The sequence below is a fragment of the Oncorhynchus keta genome, chromosome 8 (assembly GCF_023373465.1).
Source record: "Oncorhynchus keta strain PuntledgeMale-10-30-2019 chromosome 8, Oket_V2, whole genome shotgun sequence".
NCBI classification, from domain to species: domain Eukaryota; kingdom Metazoa; phylum Chordata; class Actinopteri; order Salmoniformes; family Salmonidae; genus Oncorhynchus; species Oncorhynchus keta.
In genome coordinates, this window is record NC_068428.1 from 21,119,200 (window position 1) to 21,138,128 (window position 18,929).

At 43.5% G+C, this 18,929-nt stretch overlaps 1 protein-coding gene across 1 annotated transcript; it reads right to left on the reverse strand.

The window, feature by feature from the left end:
* Positions 1-2,261: 2,261 nt before the first annotated feature.
* On the reverse strand, positions 2,262-18,673 carry tmem63a (transmembrane protein 63A). The gene is made up of 23 exons (XM_035778727.2): positions 18,554-18,673; positions 17,882-18,039; positions 17,653-17,732; positions 17,355-17,433; positions 17,241-17,278; positions 17,029-17,171; positions 16,345-16,396; positions 16,112-16,220; positions 15,947-16,017; positions 15,604-15,684; positions 15,035-15,158; positions 11,468-11,601; positions 11,043-11,198; positions 10,697-10,850; positions 10,182-10,288; positions 9,589-9,675; positions 9,404-9,469; positions 6,102-6,264; positions 5,796-5,901; positions 5,504-5,671; positions 5,226-5,341; positions 4,934-4,981; positions 2,262-4,326 (listed from the first exon to the last, which is right to left on the reverse strand). Exons 2-23 carry the CDS (start codon positions 18,029-18,031, stop codon positions 4,186-4,188), a joined length of 2,373 nt encoding a protein of 790 aa, XP_035634620.1. The 5' UTR covers positions 18,032-18,039; positions 18,554-18,673; the 3' UTR covers positions 2,262-4,185.
* Positions 18,674-18,929: the final 256 nt, after the last annotated feature.

Below are 18,929 nucleotides of genomic sequence, written 5' to 3' on the forward strand. Positions count from 1 at the left end.
TCTGCATACTGTACATGCAAATGAGCAGGTGCTCACACACAGTCATACCCAAACACACTTAACGAAAACTCCCTATGGCTCAGTTGGAAGAGCATGGCACGTGCAATGCCAGGATTGAAGGTTTGATTCCCGAGGCCAACCTTACATCAAACAAATTCTGTAAGTTGCTTTGTATAAAAGTGTCTGCTAAATGAAACATCGCCCCCACCTCCCTGAACTTGGTGTTGGTGGGCTGTGGTCCCACTCCTCTGGGAACCTCACCTCCCAGGCGACCAGCGTTGCCAAGGAACTAATCCTGAGGGACAAAAGGTGGGAAGGGTGTAGAATACGATGCCTCTGTAGCATCTGATTGGTTGGCATTCGGCCACGCGATCGCCTGATTGGTTGGAACTAAGTTTAGATAGAAACTCACAGGGTCAGAGGTCAGATCCATCGATCATTGCGGTGACATGAAGGAAGTGTGATCCCCCATGGAACTAACATGGTTTATTCCCATTCAACACACACCAACCCTCCATCTTGCAATTACTCTCCCATGTCCCCGACCTTGGAGAAACATAAACCTATAGGCAACGAAGCATTCAAAGATTGCGGAAGAAAGCCGTCTGGCTCGAGAGACTATCTTGCGATAGGCCATGGGTAAGTTCTTTGACCTGAGCTGAGAGAAGACAGAAACAGCTAGAAAATAGAAAGAGGGAGAGAGATTACTTATTAAAGAAGTGTCTGTGGTGTAATGAAGCACAAATACACAATGCCAAGAATGTGGTGAGGGCCCTGGGTTCGATGGGTTTGTCTCACACACAAGTACATAAGCACATGTGTGAATGTACACACACTTGCACGTACTTGCATACACACTCCTTGCAGCAGTAAATCTGGATTAGCAGTGGATAAATGTCTTGATCCAGACTAGGACTGTAGCCCAGTCTCAAATGCTCTGTGATCCCCTTTACATGGTGAATGATACGGCCTTGCCCGACACCTACAGATTAAACACAGCAACATGGGCTGTGTCTCAATATTCTAAATCAATGGCTTCCTCTCCCTCATTACCAAAGAGATTGCGTGTGGGTGTAAGTCTTTTGGCTCTGCTTTGGTCCATATCCCACCTCAGTATGATCAGCTAAATTGATTGAAAAACTTTAGAAAAAAATTCTCACATTGACATATTCACACTTTGACACACTTCTTCTGCTGCAGCCCAAACCCTACTGTGTCAGAACCGAGGCACTGTGTTTGCGGTCTGACCGCTGGTTAGTACTCGCTGTGATGTTTGGACTGCTTCTTGACTGCTGGGTCTGGAGTAGGCAGGTTCCCAGGCTCCTTTGCTCCTAACTCCAGATTACTTCTGCTCTACTGAGCTGGCGAACAACTGGTGCTTTCCTCTCTGCTCACCAGCAATACCGACTATCACACACACACACACACACAACATGCACCTACAAACACACATATCAAGCATAACCAGCAAGGTCACCCGTGATACAAGTCAGTATCTGACATCGATCCATGTCTGAGAATGTCAGGAGATGAGGTGGAAACTCGCCACTAGGGCAAGAGTGAGCGATGTTACCTTCAAGTAGGTTGTTGGTTGTAGGCCGTGATGGTGGATGGGTGGAAGCGCCGGCCTCTGATTCCAAAGGTTGCGAGTGTGAATCCAGCGATAGAAAGTTGGTTTTTATATTTTTGTTTAAGCCTATCACAAACCTGAACCATTCAGAGTTAATGTCTAACCTTAAGAATTTGGAATTAATCCCTAAACTGAACCTTAAACACTTTGACGTTGAGAAACATGGATGAACGTCTAATTTTGACTTGAGAGCCGGTAGAGTATAACACCAATTCCAACACCTCTCCAAGGGGGAAAGACACACACCAGACAACAGACATCCACTCTCACACACATCTCTTTCCCAATTCATCCGTAGAGCTTGCAGATGACCTGCAAGCAATTAGAGCCCCCGCAAACTCTCTCACTGTCCCAAAACTCATGTTTCTTCTTGTGTGTGAGTGTCATAAACAGGCATAGAGATCTGACTGGTAGTTAGCACATTTGCTATTATGAGTTGCTGAAGCAAATTATTGCCTGTAGTCTCAATGACTCTTTAATTGCCTTCTGGGTGTTCAGCTATCCAATTACCCAACCACACTCCAAGGAGGCACAGGCTAACACCAGTAATCCATTCTGATGAAATCTACTATTTATTACCCACTCACCCACACTCTCCCTTTCTCATTCACCAACACACACACACACAACCTTAACATAACGAGGGAAAATGTTTTTAATTCTTGTGCAACGGAAAATCTCTGTCCAACAAACAACACCAAACAAACCTGATAACCCATGTGCTCCTTGAGCGTCCAACAGTATAATGTCTTGAGGGGCCCCCTAAGTAAAGGTGTATGCATGTTTGTGTGTAGTTATTCACATTTGTTCAGTACATGTGCTAGGGGTGAGGAAATGGTGTCAAAGCTTAATACTGCCAAAAGTTATTTCCACATCTCTAGAGTTGCCTGTTACACAATCTGTGATTACATGGTGAACTCGCCCTGCTTTACGTTGTCTCTTTGTCCATGATTGAGAGCCATTGATTGCAGAGCTGAGCGCTCCAGATCACCCCTGGACTAAAGTTTGTTTTGCAGATTATTCTGTTGGTTTAAGAGGCTTTTGGGGGAACTGAACTATATTATGTACTTCCGTGTGTGTATGTATGTCACAGCTAATTAACAGTGAATTAAGTGTCAGTGGTAAAACTACAAAATCAGGACGTACCAATTTGAAGTAAGCCAATAAGAACCACTTCTGCAGCCCGCTATTGTTCCTGATATGTTCCATTCACCCCCCCCCAAAAAAACCAAGGTGAATTTACACTGATCCTAATCTAATAACAAAACCCTATTTTTCTGCTCTGTGAAAAGCCTCCACCCAGATATCTGGCGGGCTTAGCACTTCATTAATCGGCCAATCACTTGTACTAAAAAGCATGTCCTTTTGAAAACTGAGGCACCCTGGTGAGAGAGAAGGCTGGATGCAAGCAGATCAAAGAAAAGAAAAAAAAAAAGTCCTGTAGTAACAAGACACTGTTGAAGCTACTGCTAAATCCTAATAGAAAATCTGTCATGCAGTGCCCCCTATGGCTATGGACACTTAATAGTTACTTACATATTAACTTATTCGGTACAAAATCTCAAACACTAATAATGACCAACAAACTCTCATAATGTATCAACCATTTAACATTTTAAAGCAATATATTTAACACTGAGAAGTTCCATGCTGTTCATATTCACATAAATAGGCCTACTCTCATTCATCGTCAATAGTTATGTCAATTCATGTTCAGATTGTGTTATGGTTCAAAATCCTGATAATAAAAAATAAAAAAATCTATAACATGTTAAATATATCAGCTTAATATAAAACATTTGTTAAAATGATTCAGTCAAAATGAAATAAACGTTCCTTGCCTAATAATACAAAAACTATTTGTAAAAAATAGTTTTTGTATCATCAGACCTTGAGGTCCAGATTTGAAAGGCCCTGGTTCAGTACAAGTAATTTAAAGTGGACACTAACTGCCATGCAACAAGAGTGCCCTCTGTTGGTCAGAGAACCAAAATGCCTTCTATTCTGGCATCCTGGATATTAAAATGCAAACTCAGTGGAAATGCATGGCATGGCAGTTTTTCCCAACATTATGCTATAAAAGCAATTTTGGTTAACAAAAGAAAAAAACTGTATTGGTGCTGAATAGTCTTTAGCCAAGGCAGTCCTCATAGGAAGGTCTTAGGAAAAGGGTCAGATTTGGGCATTTCTGACAGAAGGCTTGGCTCCTGAGTGGCTGCCAGCTCTCAGTGGAGCCTTGGCAGAGTTGTCTCAGGAGGCCCGTAACAATTTATTCTCTCCTCCCCTCCTGGAAATAATCATTGATGGAGCACTATTGAATAAGTGAAAGCAAAGGCTCTACTTGGACCAATCTATTGATATCAGACACATGCTATGCTAAGCTTGATGAAAGGAGAGAGAAAGGATGCATTTTAGGGGTATTTGAAGGGCCTGTGTTGGATGGTACAGCAATAGATTTGGGGATAAACTCCCCTATGCCATCACCTCAGTTCTGAGACTGGATGCCTCCAGGACTCATGGAAAAAAATCAAAAAGAAGGGGAAGATATTTTAAGTTCAGGGGTTCATCAACAGTTCATCATCTACTGGGCTCTGACAGGATGGGCTGCTGTCTGTCGTCCCATATGACTGGGGGGTTTTACACCCATCTGGTGATGTGGCGGGGGACTCGGTTCTAAGCACCCTTGGAAGGTAGACCTGTGGACACAGAGAGACAGTACCAGTCAAAAGTTTGGACACACCTACTCATTCCAGGGTTTCTTTATTTTTACAATTTTCTACATTGTAGAACAATAGTGAAAACATCAAAACTATGTTACTGTACATGTGCAGAAGGGAGAGGGGGGAAGGGATACCTAGTCAGTTGCACAACTGAATTAATTCAACCAAAATGTGTCTTCCACATTTAACCCAACCCCTCTGAATCAGATGTTTGTGTGGCTGCCTTAAATCAATGTCATTGCCACAGGGGAAGCAGTTGTTGGGGGTTAACTGCCTTGCTCAAGGGCAGAACGGCAGATTTTTCACACCTTGCCGGCTCAATGATTCGAACCAGCAACCTTTCAGTTACTGGCCAAACACTCTTAACCGCTAAGCTATCTTCCGCCTAGATAGAGAGACAGAAATAATATACGATATGTTCTGAAACTCTTAAGTTGGCTTTTGTTTCTACGATTCATATCCTCATTTTTGTGAAATAACTGGGCAGAACTGGGAGGGGTACCACCATATTGCTTCCCCCCTTCCAAACAGATTTGAACTTCCATCTATAAATTCATGGTGAAGGAATAAACCTGTTACTGACCATGTTGCTGTCTGCCAATCCATCCAAGGCATCCTCATCCTCCTTCAACTGCAGGTAGAACAGAGACTGTTAGCGTCTAAACACTAACACACGAACACCACACAAACACCACACGAACACCACACGAACACCACACGAACACCACACGAACACCACACGAACACCACACGAACACCAACACCACACGAACACCACACGAACACCACACGAACACCACACGAACACCACACGAACACCACACGAACACCACACGAACACCACACGCCACACGAACACCACACGAACACCACACCTTGTAGTTGTGAGGGCTGAGGTACTTGAAGTGTCCGAAGCAGGTGTAGCTGATGCAGATGCAGACAGTTACACACAGGACCACCAGAGTGAAGAGAGATGTGTCCGCCATGAACCCTGACCCAAAAATACATACAGAAGTGTGAGGATACATTAAAAATTGTGCTTTAACTCGAGCAGGTAACTCCAGGGAAACAGCCAAGTTAGAAGAAGAAGAAGGGACATAAGTAAGCCTCCTATGTATGAGAGTTCCAGTAAACATCCAGGCGTGTGCGTTACCTGTCCGGAGGACGGAGAAGAAATAGAGCCAGATGAGGCAGATGATGGGTGCAGCCAGGGCTTGATTGACAGCTCCCAGGTGCACCTGTCTGTCCAGGCGGGCGGGCAAGTAGGCAAAGTACAGGTTGTGTTTGTCCACTAGATGCTTCAGCATCAGGTACAGCAGACCTGGACACACGGAGGAGAGGGAATGTAACTTTAGGTCAAGGTCAGCAGTGTGTGTGTGTGTGTGTGTGTGTGTGTGTGTGTGTGTGTGTGTGTGTGTGTGTGTGTGGGTTTGCCCATCACTCACCGAAAGGCACTATGACAGGGCAGGTGATGCTGTAAGCCATGATGACAGTGAACACACACAGGGTCCACCCATACATGGCTCCGTACTCAAACTCATACGCTTGGTTCTGCAGACAGGACAAGGTTAAATCACACATCATCTGAACTTCATCCATGACTACATAGATAGAAAAGGTCAACATTGAGCTGATCATTCCATACTAACCATGGATGACAGATTGTTGTCTATTTCTGTACTGTATATCTCGAACTGAACTTCCTGTAACGTTGAGCCCTGATAGATACAGGGGCGAAGTCTTAGTCTCACCTGTTTGACATACTTCCTCTCTGCGGCGGAGCGAGCCAGTGCCATGCGGATGGTGTAGAGCAGTAACCCTGGCAATCGCAGCAACTCCATCCCAGAGCCCACCAGGCCCGCCGTGATGACATAATTCACAAAGAACGCCCCCTGGTCAGGCAGGAACACACACCTGAAGAAGGGATATGAGGCAAGGGAGAGAGAACGAGATAGAGAAATGGACGCAATAAATGAGATGCTAGTTACTATACAGGGACGCAATAAATGAGATGCTAGTTACTATACAGGGACGCAATAAATGAGATGCTAGTTATTATACAGGGACGCAATAAATGAGATGCAAGTTATTATACACGGACACAGTAAATGAGATGCTAGTTACTATACAGGGACGCAATAAATGAGATGCTAGTTACTATACAGGGACGCAATAAATGAGATGCTAGTTATTATACACGGACACAGTAAATGAGATGCTAGTTATTATACAGGGACGCAATAAATGAGATGCTAGTTACTATACAGGGACGCAATAAATGAGATGCTAGTTATTATACACGGACACAGTAAATGAGATGCTAGTTACTATACACGGACACAGTACATGAGATGATAGTTATTATACACGGACACAGTAAATGAGATGCTAGTTATTATACACGGACACAGTAAATGAGATGCTAGTTATTATACTCGGACAGAGTAAATGAGATGCTAGTTATTATACAGGACAGAGTAAATGAGATGCTAGGACACAGTAAATGAGATTATTATTATACACGGACACAGTAAATGAGATGCTAGTTATTATACACGGACACAGTAAATGAGATGCTAGTTATTATACACAGACACAGTAAATGAGATGCTAGTTATTATACACGGACACAGTAAATGAGATGCTAGTTATTATACACGGACACAGTATATGAGATGCTAGTTATTATACACGGACACAGTAAATGAGATGCTAGTTATTATACACGGACACAGTAAATGAGATGCTAGTTATTATACACGGACACAGTAAATGAGATGCTAGTTATTATACACGGACACAGTAAATGAGATGCTAGTTATTATACACGGACACAGTAAATGAGATGCTAGTTATTATACACGGACACAGTAAATGAGATGCTAGTTATTATACACGGACACAGTACATGAGATGCTAGTTATTATACACGGACACAGTAAATGAGATGCTAGTTGTTATACACGGACACAGTAAATGAGATGCTAGTTATTATACACGGACACAGTAAATGAGATGCTAGTTATTATACATGGACACAGTAAATGAGATGATAGTTATTATACACGGACACAGTAAATGAGATGATAGTTATTATACACGGACACAGTAAATGAGATGCTAGTTATTATACATGGACACAGTAAATGCGATGCTAGTTACTATACATGGACACAGTAAATGTAAATTCACAAGTTTTCAATGAGATTTAGATCTGGACTCATTGCTGGGTACTCCAGAACAGTCCGGCATTTTGTCTTGAACCATTCCTGGGTTCTTTTTGAAGTGTGTTTGGGGTCATTGTGCTGCTGTAAGACCCATGACCTTTGACGGAGACCCAGCTTTCTGACACTGCTCTCCAAAATCTCTTGGTATTCTCCAGATTTCATGATGCCATGTACCAGCTCAAGACACCCAGTGACAGAGGAAGCAAAGCAATTCCAAAACATCACTAAACTGCCTCCATGTTTGACTGTAGGGAAGGTGTTATTTTCTTTGAAGGCTTAATTTGGTTTTCTGTAAACATAGAGATGGTGTGCTTTACCAAAAGCTCTATTTTGGTCTCATCTGTCCACAGGACATTCTACCAGAAGGATTTTGGCATGTTCAAGTGTGTTTTGGCAAATTGCAGTCAGGCTTTCTTATGTCTCTCTCTCTCTGCAGTGGGGTCCTCCTGGGTCTCCTACCATATAACTCCCTTTCATTGAGTTGGCAACGGATGGTGTGAGTTGAAACGATCGTACCTTCTGTCTGAAGGGCAGCTTGAATCTGTGTGGTAGTTGATCGCGGTACTTTCTCCACCATTCCAACGATCGTTCGGTACAATCTTCCATCAAGTTCTCTTGCAGCCACGTCCAGTGCGGCTGGCTACAGCGGCTTGGGCCTTAAACTTCTTGATAACATTATGTACGGTGGAAACAGGAACATCAAGGTCTCTGGTGATGGACTTGTTGCCTTGAGATTGTCCATGCTTGGCTACAATCTTGTGTCTGACCTCCTCTGATAATCCTCTAGTTTTCTTTCTTCCTTCATGCTCAATGAAGTACACAGTGACACAAAACATGAGGAAGGAGTCCTTTTCTCTGTTCAAACTGGTTGAATGAGTGATGTTTATATTGCAGGCACCAACTCACCACAAGTGAGTTCAATTCCAAAGTAAAGGAGAAACACATGCTTGAAATCTAATTATTTCTAACTACTTCTAGAAGGTGCCAATAATATTGGATGGGCCATTTTAGGACTTCTTTGTAGAATAAGCTAACATTTAGTAAATTATTCAGATTTGTTTTTCAGTTGAACAAAACAAAGGTATACTTGTGTGGATACCAAAATGTGTTTTAATTTCAACCGTTTTCTGTGCATTATTTGGAAAAAAGTCCAAGGGTGACAATATTATTTGGCCACGACTGTACATGGACACATTACATGAGAAACTAGTTATTATACATGGACACATTAAATGAGATACTAGTTATTATACATGGACACATTAAATGAGATACTAGTTATTATACATGGACACAGTAAATGAGAAACTAGTTATTATACATGGACACATTAAATGAGATACTAGTTATTATACATGGACACATTAAATGAGATACTAGTTATTATACATGGACACATTAAATGAGATACTAGTTATTATACATGGACACATTAAATGAGATACTAGTTATTATACATGGACACATTAAATGAGATACTAGTTATTATACATGGACACATTAAATGAGATACACATTAAATGAGATACTAGTTATTATACATGGACACATTAAATGAGATACTAGTTATTATACATGGACACATTAAATGAGATACTAGTTATTATACATGGACACATTAAATGAGATACTAGTTATTATACATGGACACATTAAATGAGATACTAGTTATTATACATGGACACATTAAATGAGATACTAGTTATTATACATGGACACATTAAATGAGATACTAGTTATTATACATGGACACAGTAAATGAGAAACTAGTTATTGGGAGAGAAAGAGAGGCAGGTCAGAGGCATAGATAAAAGTGTATCACTCACTCAAACCTTAGCTTCCCATCAGCCAGAAACTCTTTGTCAAACAGCCAGCGGAAGAACACAGCCAGACTGTGGTTAGAAAAGAGAGCCAATCACATAAGATGAATTACAGAAACAAAAACATAATTTCATATTTCATTGATTATCTGCATTGATCATTAAGTGATCAGGGCGGGGTAATTAATTACCTGGTGAGTCCAAGAGAGGGCAGGATCAGAACCATGAACAGGAGGAAGATGTACAGCTTGTGCATCATAATCAACTGCTCCCTGGACCTACAGTACATAGATAACAGTGGTGGAAAAAGTACCCAACTTTCATACTTGAATAAAAGTAAAGATACCGTAAAAGAAAATGACTCAAGTGAAAATCATCCAGTAAAATACTACTTGAGTAAAAGTCTAAAAGTATTTAGTTTTACTTAAATATGAAAAGTAAAAAGAAATCATTTAAAATTCCTTATATTAAGAAAACCAGACGACACGATTTTCTTATTTTTATTTTATTTTACGGATGGTCAGGTGCATAGTTCCACACTCAGATAATTTACAAAAAAGGCATTTGTGTTTAGTGAGTCTGCCAGATCAGAGGCAGTAGGGATGACCAGGGATGTTCTCTTGATAAGTGTGTGAATTAGACCATTTTCCTGTGCTGCTAAGCATTCAAAATGTTGCCAAAAATACAAATATTAAAGTACAGATACCCAAAAAAATGGCTTAAGTAGTACTTTAAAGTATTTGTACAGATACAGTATGTCAGTGAAGTTACTGTGTGTGTGTACCTGTTCCAGTGGCACTCTCCCAGAGTTGAGTAGTACACTATGGTGGGCAGCAGGGCAGAGAAGGACCACAGAAGCAGAGTGGGGAAAAACTGACTGACCACAGCACTCTGTCTCACACACACATACAAACAAACAAACAAAGACATTACATGGTAGCATACAAATCAAAACTAATTGAACACACAGCAAATGGCTCCCAAGTGGCACAGCGGCTTCTCAATGCTAGAGGTGTCACTACAGACCCTGGTTCGATCCCGGGCTGTATCACAACCGGCCTTGATCAGGAGTCCATTAGTGCAATTGGCCTAGCTTTGTCCGGGTTAGGGGAGGATTTGGCTGAGGTAGGCAGTCATTGTAAAATAAGAACTAGTTCTTAACGGACTTGCCTTGTTAAATAAAGGTTAAATGAGCACCAGCATTCCTCTGGCCTCGCCACACCAGCATTCCTCTGGCCTCACCAACCAACCAAATACAGTTATATTCTATTTTATTCTAGTAGATGGTGACTGACTCACGTTGAGGTAGTAGATGGGCTTGGTGACGTTGAACTTGTCCATGGTGCTGATGATGATGGAGGGAGTGGTGAGGAAGGTGAGGAGGAAGAAGAGAAAGAAGTTGAGCAGCAGGCATCGGACCCACCAGCGGAAGCCCTGCACTGAAAGGTTGTCCCTGGGACAGAGAAAGAGAGGTTTGGAGAGAGGAGAGAGAGAGGTATGGAGGGAGGAGAGAGAGAGGTATGGAGGAGAGAGAGGAGAAAACAGAGCAGAAAAACAGGAAGAGAGGTTATTTTCAACATGATATAATATACTGTACCATTGTTATCAAACAGCACACTGTAGGTTAGGTTATAGGGGGACTCACCAGTACACATTTCTGGGATGAGGGGCATAGTCAACCCTCCAGTTCCTCACTTTCAGAGTCGCGCTACAAGACGAAGGCTGGGGCTCTCGGCCACACCCACACCTCACTGCACTGTCCCCATTTCCACAGTCCAGGGCATTGAAGTCCTTCAGAATGCTGAGGGGAGTGAGTGACAGCTGTCAATCATCATATTTACATAACCCAAGAAAGTGGATACATCAACAAATATTGTTTCCACTAATGATGGTACAGTCATCAATTCCATGTTAATTTTCCTGTTGGGTCGGAAACAAAAGCCTGCACTCCCTGAAGCTCTCTAGAGCTGGGGATGGTGAGAGACGAAATCTAAGGTTGGAGAATCATTTCTATCATTATCATCAATATGACACTTAGCCCCTCACCAGCCCCAGAGATGAGAAACTCACTATGTGGCCATTGCCTCAGACTGCAGAGTGACGAAGACCATCCCTAGAGGGTACTGTGGCACAAGCTCTTTCTGCGTCCTCACCTCCTCCAACAGACCTGCCGCTTGACCACGGAAGTACTCTATGGCATCTACCTAGAGCCACAGAAAACATACATACATAACATACAGTGGGGCAAAAAAGTATTTAGTCAGCCACCAATTGTGCAAGTTCTCCCACTTAAAAAGAGGAGAGAGGCCTTTAATGATGACAGACAAAATGAGAAAAAAAATCCAGAAAATCACATTGTAGGATTTTTAATGAATTTATTTGCAAATTATGGTGGAAAATAAGTATTTGGTCAATAACAAAAGTTTATCTCAATACTTTGTTATATACCCTTTGTTGGCAATGACAGAGGTCAAACGTTTTCTGTAAGTCTTCACACACTGTTGCTGGTATTTTGGCCCATTCCTCCATGCAGATCTCCTCTAGAGCAGTGATGTTTTGGGGCTGTTGCTGGGCAACACGTACATTCAACTCCCTCCAAAGATTTTCTATGGGGTTGAGATCTGGAGACTGGCTAGGCCACTCCAGGACCTTGAAATGCTTCTTACGAAGCCACTCCTTCGTTACCCGGGCGGTGTGTTTGGGATCATTGTCATGCTGAAAGACCCAGCCACGTTTAATCTTCAATGCCCTTGCTGATGGAAGGAGGTTTTCACTCAATCTCACGATCCATGGCCTCATTCTTTCCTTTACACAGATCAGTCGTCCTGGTCCCTTTGCAGAAAAACAGCCCCAAAGCGTGATGTTTCCACCCCCATGCTTCACAGTAGGTATGGTGTTCTTTGGATGCAACTCAGCATTCTTTGTCCTCCAAACACGACGAGTTGAGTTTTTACCAAAAAGTTATATTTTGGTTTCATCTGACCATATGACATTCTCCCAATCTTCTTCTGGATCATCCAAATGCTCTCTAGCAAACTTCAGACGGGCCTGGACATGTACTGGCTTAAGCAGGGAGACACGTCTGGCACTGCAGGATTTGAGTCCCTGGCGGCATAGTGTGTTACTGATGGTAGGCTTTGTTACTTTGGTCCCAGCTCTCTGCATGTCATTCACTAGGTCTCCCCGTGTGGTTCTGGGATTTTTGCTCAACGTTCTTGTGATCATTTTGACCCCACGGGGTGAGATCTTGCGTGGAGCCCCAGATCGAGGGAGATTATCAGTGGTCTTGCATGTCTTCCATTTCCTAATAATTGCTCCCACAGTTGATTTATTCAAACCAAGCTGCTTACCTATTGCAGATTGAGTTTTCCCAGCCTGGTGCAGGTCTACAATTTTGTTTCTGGTGTCCTTTGACAGGTCTTTGGTCTTGGCCATAGTGGAGTTTGGAGTGTGACTGTTTGAGGTTGTGGACAGGTGTCTTTTATACTGATAACAAGTTCAAACAGGTGCCCTTAATACAGATTACGAGTGGAGGACAGAGGAGCCTCTTAAAGAAGAAGTTACAAGTCTGTGAGAGCCAGAAATCTTGCTTGTTTGTAGGTGATCAAATGCTTATTTTCCACCATAATTTGCAAATAAATTCATTAAAAATCCTACAATGTAATTTTCTGGATTTTCTTTCTCATTTTGTCTGTCATAGTTGAAGTGTACCTATGATTAAAATTACAGGCCTCTCTCATCTTTTTAAGTGGGAGAACTTGCACAATTGGTGGCTGACTAAATACTTTTTTGCCCCACTGTATATACACTGCTCAAAAAAATAAAGAGAACACTAAACTAACACATCCTAGATCTGAATGAACAAATTATTTTTATGAAATACTTTTTTCTTTACATAGTTGAATGTGCTGACAACAAAATCACACAAAAATTATCAATGGAAATCAAATTTATCAACCCATGGAGGTCTGGATTTGGAGTCACACTCAAAATTAAAGTGGAAAACCACACTACAGGCTGATCCAACTTTGATGTAATGTCCTTAAAACAAGTCAAAATGAGGCTCAGTAGTGTGTGTGGCCTCCACGTGCATGTATGACCTCCCTACAACGCCTGGGCATGCTCCTGATGAGGTGGCGGATGGTCTCCTGAGGGACCTCCTCCCAGACTTGGACTAAAGCATCCGCCAACTCCTGGACAGTCTGTGGTGCAACGTGGCGTTGGTGGATGGAGCGAGACATGATGTCCCAGATGTGCTCAATTGGATTCAGGTCTGGGGAACGGGCGGGCCAGTCCATAGCATCAATGCCTTCCTCTTGCAGGAACTGCTGACACACTCCAGCCACATGAGGTCTAGCATTGTCTTGCATTAGGAGGAATCCAGGGCCAACCGCACCAGCATATGGTCTCACAAGGGGTCTGAGGATCTCATCTCGGTACCTAATGGCAGTCAGGCTACCTCTGGTGAGCACATGGAGGGCTGTGCGGCCCCCCAAAGAAATGCCACCCCACACCATGACTGACCCACCGCCAAACCGGTCATGCTGGAGTATGTTACAGGCAGCAAAACTTTCTCCACTGCGTCTCCAGACTGTCACGTGTGCTTTCATCTGTGAAGAGCACAAGGCGCCAGTGGCGAATTTGCCACTCTTGGTGTTCTCTGGCAAATGCCAAACGTCCTACACGGTGTTGGGCTGTAAACACAACACCCACCTGTGGACGTCGGGCCCTCATACCACCCTCATGGAGTCTGTTTCTGACCGTTTGAGCAGACACATGCACATTTGTGGCCTGCTGGAGGTCATTTTGCAGGGCTCTGGCAGTGCTCCTCCTTGCACAAAGGTGGAGGTAGCGGTCCTGCTGCTGGGTTGTTGCCCTCCTACGGCCTCCTCCACGTCTCCTGATGTACTGGCCTGTCTCCTGGTAGCGCCTCCATGCTCTGGACACTACGCCGACAGACACAGCAAACCTTCTTGCCACAGCTCGCATTGATGTGCCATCCTGGATGAGCTGCACAACCTGAGCCACTTGTGTGGGTTGTAGACTCCGTCTCATGCTACTAGAGTGAAAGCACCGCCAGCATTCAAAAGTGACCAAAACATCAGCCAGGACGCATAGGAACTGAGAAGTGGTCTGTAGTCACCACCTGCAGAACCACTCCTTTATTGGGGGTGTCTTGCTAATTGCCTATCATTTCCACCTGTTGTCTATTCCATTTGCATAACAGCATGTGAAATTTATTGTCAATCAGTGTTGCTTCCTAAGTGGACAGTTTGATTTCACAGAAGTGTGATTGACTTGGAGTTACATTGTGTTGTTTAAGTGTTCCCTTAATTTTTTTGAGCAGTGTGTATATTATATATATATATAAACACAGATACACATTCTGTATCACTCACCTGGACAAAGCATAATATCACATTACAGTCGAGAAAATATACACAAATAGTACCTTAGGAACAACAGAGAGAGTATCATCTGTGTGAAATGCCTGACACGATGCTCCACAGTCACTCACTACAAGCCCCATCAGACTGAAATACCCATCTGGATACACCGACCGAATCTCACTGCTCCTAACACAGCCCAGATCCCGCAACCCCTCTCCTGGCTTTCTCTTGGTATTGTCCCTCTCACCTCCTGACAGTTGCGGGTGCGGCAGCAGCAGAGGTGACCACATAGACGGGGGTTGATCACCTCCCTCTGGCCCCCTCGCTGAAGTACCCGCTCGTAGTAGTGCAGGTTCTTCTCTGCCCGCTTCCTGAGAGACAGAAAACAACAGGATTTAGTGTAAACGAAAGTTAGGGAAGGATCAGTCAGTCAATCCAGACTGCTATAACTGCTATGCATTTCTTTAGCGTGGCGTTACTGTGGCAGCGTGACGTTACTAGGGCAGCGTGACGTTACTTGGCTAGTGTGACGTTACCAGGGCAGCGTGACGTTACCGTGGCAGGGTGACGTTACCAGGGCAGCGTGGCAGCGTAACATAACCAGAGCAGCGTGGCGTTACCAGGGCAGCGTGACGTTACCAGGGCAGCGTGACGTTACCAGGGCAGCGTGACGTTACCAGGGCAGCGTGACGTTACCAGGGCAGCGTGACGTTACCAGGGCAGCGTGACGTTACCAGGGCAGCGTGACGTTACCAGGGCAGCGTGACATTACCAGGGCAGCGTGACATTACCAGGGCAGTTTGCCAAAGCACCGACCTTTCCTTGTCCAGGTGCATCAGCTGGGCCACATCATATGTCAAGTGCACTTCACACACACGGCAGGTAGGGTAGGCCTCACTGCAGAACAGGCAAGGGGGAGAATAGAGGTGTGGATAAGGCACAGGGTCTAAATATATACAGGTACATGTATGTCCAATGTTCATCCTTGTAAGCCATTGTCTGCCCATTCAGGCAAGTTATCACTAGTCAAACTGAATCACTTTTATTACCATGGTGAAGACAAAGACACTACAGGTGTGGGTGTATGTTCAGAAGACAGGGTTAGTGGGTGAGTGTGGACCCCCCATGTTGGGAGAATGGTGCGGTCCAGTCTACTTACGTAAAGTGGGTCCTGATGTCCTCTTCACTGGCTTCTTTGGGGATGGAAGACGCAAACAGGGTGTTTCTGGTCTACGGGGGGAGCAAAGCACACTCAGTATCAGTAATAACTACTAGTGAGGGGATGAACTGTTGGTTTTGTGACAGATGGAACAGAGGAACTGACCAGCCCTCTGCCCATGCCCTTCATCTGGGAGGTGTGTCGCCTCAGCAGTAACACTGTCAAGATCAGGTAGATGACTGCAAACACTGTGTGTATCCACAGCAGGTTATTACTGAGGAATTCATAAAAAACAAATGGTTACCTAAAGCATTAAGCAACCATTATAATGAAGTTCATATTATATACAATGAAAGAACCACACCTACATACAGACACATGCACGAACACACACTTACTCCTTCTGAAGATTACCCACAGTAGTCCTTCCGAAGTTGTACGGGTCATTTCCTTCAAAAAATAACATATCACACTTACATTTCCTGAGACTGTTAAAACATGTCATTATAGCAGGATAAGAGGACTGACAGTAATGTTGTTGTTGATTACAATGTTGAAAGAGTAAATGTAAAAGAACTCTGCAATAGTTATGCTTCAGTCAGTGGTAAGTAACACCATTGTGTTGAAAGAGATTAACTTTCACTTCCACACATCGGTGGTCGTACAAAAGAGGATGTTTATACTCTCGGTCTCGCTCTGGCAAAAGTGAGACATAGCAACGAGACAATGTTGTGTGTACAGCGTGATTAGCATGGCACAGTGTTATGTTAAACACTGTTTATACATCTGTTATGTGTGAGTAAAGTTTGAGTTGTTGTAAGTAATGTCGTTGTTACATTTATAATGAAGCACTGCCTGGCAGTGTTGTGTTTGGGTTCACATTGCATTGTGAGAGTGTAATACAGTGAGGTTCTTATACAGTAATATTGAGAGTTTTGAAACAATGTTGTGTTGACAGGGTGGCGTTTGCATTATATTAGTGTTGTGTTGACAGGGTGGCGTTTGCATTATATTAGTGTTGTGTTGACATGGTGGTGTTTGCATTATATTAGCGTTGTGTTGACATTGTGCGTCACACCCACCTAGCAGGTTACCAGACAGGTTGACAGGCAAGATGACAGTCACGGAGATGACGGTAACCAGCACCAGGAGGGTGATCAGGTGACGCTGGAAGGACAGGTAGTGGACAGCGTCAATCCCACAACGCGCCTTCACCATCTCCTCACTGGAAAAAGAAACACAAATTGAGGGTGCACCAACCACCCACAGAAAGAGAGAGAGCAAGAATACTCACTCCATTCTGATGATGTAGGGGAGCCAGGAGCAGCATCCCTAGAGAGGAAAAAGAAAGATAAAGATGACTATTAGATGGCGTTGATGATGGTGATGATTACAACATCTCCCTCACCAATTCGTGCTCCGGCTCCTCCACGTTGGACACACAGGACGACATTCTCCCATAGCGGCGGTGTGATGTCTCACTGAACCTGAAACACAGACGGCTACGGTCATCATCATTGGGACAGGGCAGGCGGGTCGGGGTCAATAGGACACTTATCTCTATAGACAATTAATTAACTATTAATTAACTATTGGCAGGCAGTAACACCCACTGCATAATTATTCGTATGCCTTTAGGTAGGTGTGTTTATATTGTTTTTCTCAGGTTTCAACAGGAAATTATACTGTTTGATGTCATAACGGACCCTTCCCTGTCAGAGATCAGCGCCAGACGGCCATAGTCCCACAGCTTCCTCCTGATGACGGAGAAGAGGATCAGCAACGCCTGAGAAAAGTACACCACAACAGAATGAGGAAAAGGCTTGATTTGTGTGCATGTGTTGTGTAACGCTATCCTATTAGGGTTTGGAATCACCCTTATGTGGTCATATGAGTTTCAGTATGAGTGTCAGTTCATGCAACACACACACACACCAAGAAGAAGCTTAAATCCAGCAGCAGTACAACAGGCACGCCTCCAAAGTTGTTTCCCTTGAGGACGGTGCTTTCTGTGGAGCTGAAACAACTGCTATTGTCCACATGATGTGCACTACCGTTTTTCACCAGCCCCCACCAAGTGGACATCACAGCAGCTGAATAAAAAACATTGTTCATATCAAGATTGTATCACAATGTTACATGTTACAATGTGTCCGTTCAACGAAATGATAGACAAGTATTGGAGACTGAGCATTACATTACAAATACAACATTTATTTGTATTTTTATCAGTGACAGCAATATTGTGTATCTCTGAAATTAGGTTAAGTATATATCATCTCATTGACAGTGTGTCACGCGGGTCAATCCCTGAACAGCTGTTAGCTTCACGTAATGTTTGCTAGCACGTAGTTAGCTAACTAGCTATACATTGCAATTACTTCCCTGTTATAACTTAGACATAAACACATGATAAAAATAGTTTGAGACAGCGAAAAGTTGACAAATCCCTCAAACGCAAGCTAAACTAGTGCATATAGTCTAGTGCTAAAACAAGTGGCAACATTAACTTCCCCATTTCATTGTTTTTGTCTCGTCTCCAAAATGTTACAACACGATTTAAAATGCATCAACCTGATTTGGCAAGACTTCTGAAGACAAACATACCTGGGACAGCCTCTGATACCCGAAATTACGGGGACAAAACTTTTAACTGTAATAACACAGATAGGAACAACAAGGTTGTGGTCACTGGACCTTCTTCTATAGGAATTGGTTGGCGGATCGGATCGAACTTTTAAATGCCTACACCGCCTCCTACTGTACTGGAGTGTGAGCCCAGTCATGGCCTACTTACTTCAAAACGATCTGCTCCTGCACCATGCCAACGGCCTGGGAGAATGGGACAGCACCCCTCAACACATCCTGTAACTCTTCTGGAGTCAAATCTTGTATACCCTAAAACTTCTCTGCAGCTGCCACTACAACCTCGATTTTCTGTGATTTACGTTACAGTTGATAACCATTGCTATGAACGCTAAGA

Coding starts and splice junctions, on each gene's coding strand:
- tmem63a (XM_035778727.2), bottom strand. CDS start 18,031: ATGTCCACTTGGTGGGGGCTGGTGAAAAACGGTAGTGCACATCATGTG. Junction 9,470..9,588: donor CCCTCTCTTGGACTCACCAG/GTAATTAATTAC, acceptor TTCTAACCACAG/TCTGGCTGTGTTCTTCCGCT. Junction 5,672..5,795: donor CCCTGTCATAGTGCCTTTCG/GTGAGTGATGGG, acceptor CCGTGTGTCCAG/GTCTGCTGTACCTGATGCTG.